General features: G+C 37.6%; 1 protein-coding gene across 2 annotated transcripts; it reads right to left on the bottom strand.

The window, feature by feature from the left end:
- On the bottom strand, nt 1–5,677 carry LOC104437500 (polyubiquitin). 2 transcript variants are annotated; one of them, XM_010050459.3, is made up of 5 exons: nt 5,552–5,677; nt 5,289–5,359; nt 3,139–3,324; nt 2,950–2,989; nt 1–357 (listed from the first exon to the last, which is right to left on the bottom strand). In XM_010050459.3, the coding sequence occupies exons 2-5, from the start codon at nt 5,289–5,291 to the stop codon at nt 275–277; spliced, it is 312 nt and encodes a 103-aa protein (XP_010048761.1). In that variant the 5' UTR covers nt 5,292–5,359; nt 5,552–5,677; the 3' UTR covers nt 1–274. The 2 variants fall into 2 exon arrangements, with proteins under 2 accessions (XP_010048761.1, XP_010048763.1); XM_010050461.3 differs by having other exon boundaries at nt 5,545–5,667.
- Between the last annotated feature and the right edge of the window lie 3,554 nt (nt 5,678–9,231).

Below are 9,231 nucleotides of genomic sequence, written 5' to 3'. Positions count from 1 at the left end.
TTTGGGGTGAAACCATATTAATGGTGCATGCATTCTCCAAACAGAACTAACGCGATCTGCAACAAAAATTCCAATGAACTACAGATTGTCAACTGACGATTATCTGACATGCCGACAATCAAATACATGTCGAACTTTCGAACAATTATTTACCATCTTATGATCCCTAGGTCTCTCAAGTGCATGCTCTTCTTTTCAAGATAAGTTATCACAATTCCCTCACATAAGTGAGGAAACTTTTGATACAGAGCTTAGAGAAGAGTGTCCGCTACGTTCACCATTTGCTTCCATCTCCATCGACAGATTGGCAATAATCGTTTGGCCGAACAATGTTCACTTCCTCGAACTCATTGTCATCTGCCCACAAAAGGATGAGTTACCAAAGTGACGACGCAAAGGAAATCAATGTTCAAAATGCATCCACAGATAAGATTGGAGGGAGCAAAACTCCACTGAAGAAGCCAATAATTACGTATTACAAAATAATTCCAGAGACCATACAAAAAAAGCCAAGCTTCCAGGGATAAATCATCTGTTTATACTAGACAACTATCAAGTTATGCTACACAAAACTCGCATCCCTACATGGTCGTGCTTATCAATACTAATCAGTAAGAAGCCTGCAGACACCTCATTTGAAAGTCCATTGATTATTATTCATTGACACAACAAGATTGTCACAAGTTCAATTGGGGTCCAGAAGGGCTTTATCATATAAGCAATCAAATGAAACAACAGTGATTGGAACACAAATTACTAAGACGATGGCATCATGTATTCAACTTAAAGGAATAGAAAATATTTGTAAATAAGATAGAGCTCTATAGTCTGAAGACGACGACAAACCAGTATAAGCAGAATAACCCATGCTAAACAGATAGATAGATTATAACAATAAACATAGGAGGAATAGAAAAGATTAGGCTTAATCGATGTTGTTTATTCCAGATAATCCTAAAGAATGTGCCCAGCGATAACCAGATCTTGGAAGTCGTGCAGTACACAAGTATGTGGAGAGATTCCCTTAAGTATGCCAAGTGTTCGAATTCTGGTTGAACTTCAATAAGTTAAGAAAAGGTTTGCTGGAAATTTAGAGATTTAACAAGCAGAGGGGATAAAAAATTCAAGAGTCAATGACATTAACTTATAGTGTTATACATTAAGCAAATTAGGACAAAGAATTAAACTATGTAAGCTCAAATGCAGGCTTAAGCAAACCGAGACTTAGCATTCAGCATTAATGACATGTCATTTCTTGGAAAACAGAGAGATTGACACTCCACTTTAACTGCTTCAAAAGCTTTAAATATTCAGCTCATAGCATTTTTGCTTGATTTGCACTTGTGTCCTTCTTTTAGAGACATGATGCATAAATTCACAAACAAAATGATAGATCAAAAAGATATTGGTCCAACACCAACCATCAGAAAGGAAAACATCAACCAGTGCGATTGCTCATTTCCTTTTTTTAATGTACTGTACAGCACCCTCTTCGATAAATCCTGATCTAAGAGGGGCTAGAAGGATATACAGACAACGATATCACACAAGTAAAACTTAGGTTTGACTTTGCCTCGTCCTCAAAAGCTTTGGGTCCATCTTACATTACCTCCGTGATGTTTTAATTTTGTGGTTCAGACTTGACCTCTACATTTCGTAGAATTGTTTGATATGCAACATATTATCAGCGTGGACTGCAAATTAGCTAGGTTTTTTACCATCTAAAGCATTATAGACAAATGTTAAATGCTCAATTGACTCAAAGAGCATTGGTGGTATGGTATTAACAAATGCAACTGAATTTTGCTGACTGGCATGGCAGTCTAAAGTTAACTCTGATGGTGATCAAATTCCATGTGGGAACAGGTGGCCAAAAGGAGGCATGAGGACAAGTTATGGCTATTCTCCTATGGGCAGTAAGAAGAGTTAATTAGAACAATATCATGAAGTCAAAGAGGTGAGCTAAGAAGAAGAAAAGAGAACAAGGGTCATAGTGAGACAATGAAACAGAAAATGCAAAATGAAACAGAAAATACAAACCATAATTATATGTGGTGACCCATCATAGTCAGGAAAGCTCATCGAAAATGAACCAAAATGAAACAGACCCAATTTGATCTAATTCCTGACTAAACCAAGCACCCCACTATGACTTCTACTCTGCTGGAGTCGAGTCTATTTCAATTTAGTTTCATTCCATAAGGGGGTGCTATGGTCTCTTATGGACTTTTATGTGGACTGATTACTTCACATCCACATTTCTGGTCAGGAAAGCTATTTGATCTAATTCCTGACTAAACCAAGCACCCCACTATGACTTCTACTCTGCTGGAGTCGAGTCTATTTCAATTTAGTTCCATTCCATAAGGGGGTGCTATGGTCTCTTATGGACTTTTATGTGGACTGATTACTTCACATCCACATTTCTGGTCCACTTGGATTAAGAAAAAGACACAAAATGCAAAGTTGGAAAGATCTCATAAATTTCAGTTCCAATGAGACTGTCAGTGTAATTTTAAAGAGTGTCAGGATGTATTAGACAAAACTCAAAGCATGTAACTAGTGCTACTGTTTTCATTATAATTTTTTGGCGATGTAGGATCATATCAAAAAGCAAATCTGAATTCTAAAACTTTTAGACCGCTGAAAAATTTGTAAAAGTTTGATGTACTTGAGAATCTAAAAAGGAGTTATAAAGGCTAGATAGAAATGTGGACAAAGCTGTACACGCAAAATCTGTTTTTCCCAATGATATTAATGTCTGGTGAGACTACACTTGTTTAACACTCGCAGACAAAAAGAATGAACTCGGATGCAAAAACTTAACTAATTCTCCAAGCCAAAAATAAAAAGGAGCCGCTGCACTACAAAAGTCATAAATCTGCAAAATAGAGGGGCTGAGAACATACAAGTTGATATAGTAAGAGAAAATCAAGAACAAGAAACAACCTTTCCTCAAGGTCAGTGCAACCACGGCATCATTTTCAACCTGAATAGACATCATTGGATAAGTGAGACGCGTGAAGAAAGAAACATCTCACCAGTACTACTATCTATGAAAAACTTGGACTATCTAAGCATAACATAAACTAATATGATGTAATGAATAGCCAAAAAACTGACATGAAGAATTAATACCTTTTGATCAGCTAGTGATTTTGAATCCTCCAGCACTTCCCCAGTCCCTACCAAGATCAAACGTTGATCAGTAGCAGGTTGGTCTGTGAGGTTTTGCAGTTTCTCCTTGACATTAAGAATTGTCTCAGTTGGTTCACACTGGATAAAGTAAGTCGTCTTACTCCGCTTAACGCGAATGTACATACTCTGCATGATCGACTACAGTGTCAGTAGAGCAGTACCAAAGTAAAAGGCAGTTAAGGTATCAAAAGTTGCAGTCTAAAGAGCAAATTATGTGGCAGTGGAATATAAGTATAGAGCAATCGCAATTAACTATGATGTCTGGGGAAAAAAGTCTCCAAATGCCTTCTATATTGACGGCACTCTGCATATGTTAACCTTTATGCATAAAATTGACAGATCTAAAGCCATTAAAAAAATTTACTTCCAGAATCGGTTGGACTGATTTCATGTATGGGGTGACTCTCTCCTGTGATCAAAATGGCAAAAGGCAGGAAAGGCTAATATTCCTACTCCATTTCACAAGATCCAATAATTAAAGATTTTCCCTCAAAGTTTCCTTTCAAAACTTTTTTCTTCTTTGGTAACCAGGATCCTCATCACAAAACACACTTCTCCCCTGCTGCATAGAGAGGCTACTATTGAATGTGTTCATACCACCTCATATATGAGTTTCTCTCATTTCCATTTCAGTCACACTCACATAAAGTTGCCCTTATATATGCTAATTTCTAATCTCTGTCCTTTTTCCAGTGCCCAGTCATCTAGCAGGCATTCTCACATTTCAAAACTCATTTTGTATATAGACTGTTGCTCACTGTGCTGCATTACATGCCATTAAGCTTCATTGCCAATAGAGTTCTTCCAACTTTTCTCCTTAAATTTAAGTTCCATTTCCCGGTAAAATGTAAGATGCTTTTCCACTTCATTCATATTGCTTGTATCACATGGAAAACCAAAATCAGTTTCTCCATTCCAATAATATGGTTTTCCACTTTATCCATATTGCTTGAATCATATGGAGAGCCGATATCAGTTTCACCAATTATTGCTCACTTTTTCAAACTTCCCAATCTCCAATTTTTATCACTATGTTGCTGAACTTTTCTACTGAACTTAAAATTAACCTACTTTGTCTTTTGAGCAACTCAAAAAAACAAACCCTCAAATGGAAAAGCTTCTCTCAATGGTTGATGTTCCTAGCACAATATTGATTTTTTGAAACATGTTCTCTGGCTCAACCTTTATGAGTTTCTCTATAATTCCCTCAACACACCTCAACACATCAACACTCCAGCAATTTCAAATGAACAAAGTTCTGTAAAATTCAACAAATAATCCTGACATACTACTCTGACAGATAACTGCTGAATTCCAGCCATTTTGCACTGACTCTATTTTTTCCAAGAATGCTCTTTACCTCCCCCAAGAGACTAGAAGATAATTCGACAGACAACTGCCAAAGTCCAGCCGTTTTGCATTGACTATGTTCGCCTATCCATAATAGGAAATAGTTTTTCTTTTATGAATCTAATTTGGCACGATATCCTCTTGACATACTAAAATCACAAACTTCATCTTTTGTCGAAAAAACCCAGCACAAGAGCAAGAATCAATCCACTTGGGCATACCCATCAGGCCCAAACAGTGTTATGGACTGAACTCCGCAATTCCAACTAAATTCAGATTCATCCACATATGGAATTCACAATGAAGTCCATATTCTCAGCTTTTGAGCCGACAAACTCTGTCCTAACAATAGCAGCAGATCCAGCGAAGCAAGCAATGAAGTACACAAACCTTAAAACAAGAAGCACTAACAATGGCTCTAAGGGTTTTCAGGCTATTAAGGTAAATGAGGAGGTGGAGGACGTGTCCAAGTATTGAGGAACCATGCACACAATATGAAGGGAATTCAACAATATTCAAAGAATGTCATGTTAAAGCAGGGCTGCTGGACTTCAATTTTCTAATTCCCATCAACTGAAATTGTAGGGTCCAAGTATGATGCCAGAAGACACCCACATTAAGTGCGCACGAACCAGCACCAGAGAACAACTCAAACGTCACGGGCACGGAACCAGAAACCCCTGTAACCAAACAATTCACACCAATCATCAACCAACAAGACATCATATCTAAAGCCGCACCATTTTGAAGGGCCCCCACACGAAGCAATCAGGCGATCACTTCCGACGCTCCCGTCTCCGAGCTCCTGCACCTGTCCACGAGAACCCAGATGCCCAGAGTGAGAAAATCCCATCACCCACGAATACCCACGAACTCCATCGGTAATTCTTCCCGTCGAAAGAAACCAAGAACGACGAAACGATCCCGGAGAAGAACGAAAAGGGCAGCGAAATTCGAAGCCCGCAGAGCGATCTGAGAAATGGGTGAAGTACGTACGCATTACCTAGAAGGACTCCATGTCGTTGTCGCCTCGAGTGCTGCGAAAGCACGGGACACTGGATGCTTCCTGAGCTGGGGAAATTGGGAGCAGACCGGTCGGTCGTCTGGGTCGTGTGTATACTATGTATGGACACGCCATTGCCGTGACAGCTTTAAGAAATTGAGATTCGGTCGATGTCGGGGAGGAAGGCCAGAGAGAAAGGCCCATGGACCAAGTCCCAAGGCCCAATAGGTGGGTTGATTTTGTTTTGTTATATTGGAGAAAGTTGGTGGGTTTAGCCCAAATTTTAAGCCCAGAATCTAGGGCCCGCGTGGCGGAAGCTGAAAATAGCACACGTTTTTCTCCTCCTTCTTTTGGGCCATTAGTACGAGGTGGTTCGGGTCAACCCGTTTTGATCCCGATTAAGTGGTCATGCCAGGTTTTCAAGCGATGATGTTTTTTCGTTTGATAACCATTCTCTTTTCGAAAATAATTTTTATCATAAATGATTCTTTTTTATTCTATTTCTTGAAATAATTTCTAAATATTTTAAAACGTTTGATAATTGTCCAAAATTTCTATTATTGGGATAGAATGCATTTAGTATCATTCTCAAAATTTCTAATCCAAATCATTTTTTTTTTTAATTTTTAAATAATTTTTTTTTTTTTTTTTAATTTTCTTACTCTTCTTCTTCTTCAAGCTTTGGTTGGTCGCCAACTAGGGGATGACCGATGATCGACCAAATGAGGGCCAATGACCTTGTTAATCCCTAATGAGGTTGTGCCTCATCGGTCAAGCCTCGCCCACCCGACCAGGTGAGGCTCACCGATGGTTGGGCAAGGGGGAGACTTGGGCGAGGCCCATCTACTAGTTAAATCATTTTCTAGTTGAATTCGATAACTTGCCCATCTACACTGGTTCATCCGCTAAGGGCGCATTTAGCATTGGCCAAACAGTAAAAATTATTATTCTTTTGTTCCCAAAAATATATTTGAAATAAAAATTTGTTTTGTAAAATTTGGAATATAATCAATAAATAGAAAAAAGTTGATTTTTTGTTATAGGGAATAATTCCATAATCAAAGTCAACCCTTTTTTTTTTCTCTTCTTTCTTCCTGTTCTCCTTTATTCTCTCTTCTTCTGCCGTCACAGCCACCGCCACCGTTCATCACTACCATTAGTTGTTGGTTGCTAGCGATTGTTTAGGTGAGGACCGGTGAGCTCGCTAAAGGCTCGCCCAACCACCAGCAAGGCCCACTTGGCCACCAATGAGGCTTTGCTTGGTCAGCCACCAGTGAAGCTTGCCCAGCCACCAACGAAGCTCAATCTCGCCAAATCTAGCGAGGTCGAGCTTTGTTGGTAGTTGGGTGAGCCTCTGGTGAGCTCATCAAATCTTGCCCAATTGATCGCCGACAACCGGTGACTAATGGTAGCGGTGGACAATGGTGGCGACAATGGAAGAAGAAGAGAGAATGAAGAAGAACAAGAAAAAAGAAGAGAAAATATACATTAATTGATTGGCTTTGATTTTGGAATTGTTCTTCGAAACAAAGAATCGGCTTCTTTTTTTAACTCCTTGATTCTGCTCCAAGTCTATTCTCAAGAAAAAGATTTATCAAACAAATTTTTGTTTCAAATTTAATCCCAAAAAAAAATAATATAAATGTTTATTGTTTGAACAATTGCCAAACGCACGCTTAGCGGATGAACCGGTGTAGATGGGCAAGTTCTCAAATTCAACTAGCAAATTATTTATTTATTAAATAAGTTTGTTATGAGTGACTTTAATCTTTAATTGCTATTTCACGTCTTTTTTTTAACAGATCTTGTAGCTCCCGATTTGATTTAACGGGAAAAGCTTGCATATTTCAAAACAAACAAATAATAACATATGTAACAATGTACCATAGCATAACTTTTTCGAAGGATTGGCAGCCTAAATTTTGGAGGCAAAAATAAGTAACTTTTCACCTAAAAATAATAATAAACTCTAGTGCTTTAACTTAAAACTTTCATTACAACTCACGTATCATTAAATCACAATGATAGGAAGAATATGCAAACATCGTATTTTTGAAAAGTCGAAAATAAATAAATATCGAATTAAATTCAAAAGTCAATTTTATTGATCAGGTTTTTAAAATTATTTTTTACAGCCAATTTAAGAATGAGTGTAACTCATTCTATCATTTTCTTTGGCGGAATTCTTTTTTTAATTCTTAACAAGCGGGGTTCTTCCTCAATAAGTTCTTTCAATAAATAAATAAAAAAACTATATTTATTAATTTATTCTATCAACGTGGCGCAGTTGACTAGGTCTTCTTTTTTTATTGGAGTCAACATCGGGCTCGTTAACTGCCACGTTTCTCGCACCGACTTTCGGATCGTCCTAGGGTCGGCGGTGGGCGGTGGGCTCCGCACGCGGGGCGACACCCCATTAGTAGCCGTTGGAAGCGCCATAATAACTGCCTTTTTAAAGTCGGGAAAAAGTTTGACCGAAAAAAATGTCGGAAAAAGAAAAATAAAAGGAGGAAAATGGTGGAGGAATCAAATGATGTCGCGTACTTGATGGCTCTTAAACGCTCCTCGCGGCCAAGGAGCGGCACGTGCGGGGTCCTCACGTTCCCCGCACACTCATTTAATTAAGGAGTAACGACACGAATAATTATTGAACTTAACTCTCGACGTGTAATGTGGACTCTAACACGATTTTAAAACTCCGACTCAATATGCAATATTATCTCTGAATTTTTAATTTATTTAATATAATTATTGAATTTTTGATACATTTTCAATTTGATCATCGAACTATTTTTTTTTGTTTATTTTATTATACTGTTATTCTAATTATTACTCTCAAATTTTTGTTCTATTTTCTTACGAAACATAAGAATTGAAATCCATACTTGAAATTACAATCATCATCACCCTAATCTCTCCTAAAACCCTCCACCTCTCTTTCTCATGTGAGAAAGATGGAAACTATTGTCCTTGAATTATGTGAAATTGTTCAATATTTGTCATTTTATTAATTCAATTTATTGGTTAGGAATTTATTTATTTTTAGTCGGTGATTAGGAATTTGTATTGAAATAGGGCGAAATTCGATTGGTAATTTTCCCTTTATTTAACGATAAACTCCAGGGCCCATCCGATAAGACGGAAAGAGCAAAGGGTGGGGCCAACTGTCATTTATGGTAATCATGGATTCAGAGACGCAAATTACGACAATGCCAACACAGATGGAACGCAAGTCAAGGATAAATGTTCCAAAATTAGACCGAAGGGGCATATCCCTTTTGGATTTTATCGCCAATTAGAACCTGATTTGCTGTAGTCAAACCAGGTATCATTTCCCTGGAAAAACTAATTCGTTTTTTTCTCATAAATTAAAAAAACCTAATGCAAGCAAAATAAAACTTTATTAAAAATGAAATCTTCGGCTCTAAGAAAGTTTAGCACAATGGTGGCTTCATCAAGTGAGAACACTATCTCATCATACTGCGAGCAGTAATTACCCAAATCAGATTACAAGCTAATAATAATCTAGCACGATATAAATAAAATCTTCAAATCTCAATAGTTCTTTTAAGGGCATTAACTAATCCTAATCAATCTGATTGTCATTGAGATAGGATGGCAAGTTAATAAAAGACTCAAATTGTTTTTTTCTTCACCAGAATCCTCAAACGATAATTACT

The sequence above is a fragment of the Eucalyptus grandis genome, chromosome 3 (genome assembly GCF_016545825.1).
Source record: "Eucalyptus grandis isolate ANBG69807.140 chromosome 3, ASM1654582v1, whole genome shotgun sequence".
Taxonomy (NCBI): Eukaryota; Viridiplantae; Streptophyta; class Magnoliopsida; order Myrtales; family Myrtaceae; genus Eucalyptus; species Eucalyptus grandis.
The sequence above is the reverse complement of the archived record's forward strand: the minus strand, read 5'-3'. Positions and strand labels throughout refer to the sequence as shown.

Coding starts and splice junctions, on each gene's coding strand:
- LOC104437500 (XM_010050459.3), bottom strand. Junction 2,990..3,138: donor AATCACTAGCTGATCAAAAG/GTATTAATTCTT, acceptor ATGTCTATTCAG/GTTGAAAATGATGCCGTGGT. Junction 358..2,949: donor TGCACTGACCTTGAGGAAAG/GTTGTTTCTTGT, acceptor TTTTGTGGGCAG/ATGACAATGAGTTCGAGGAA.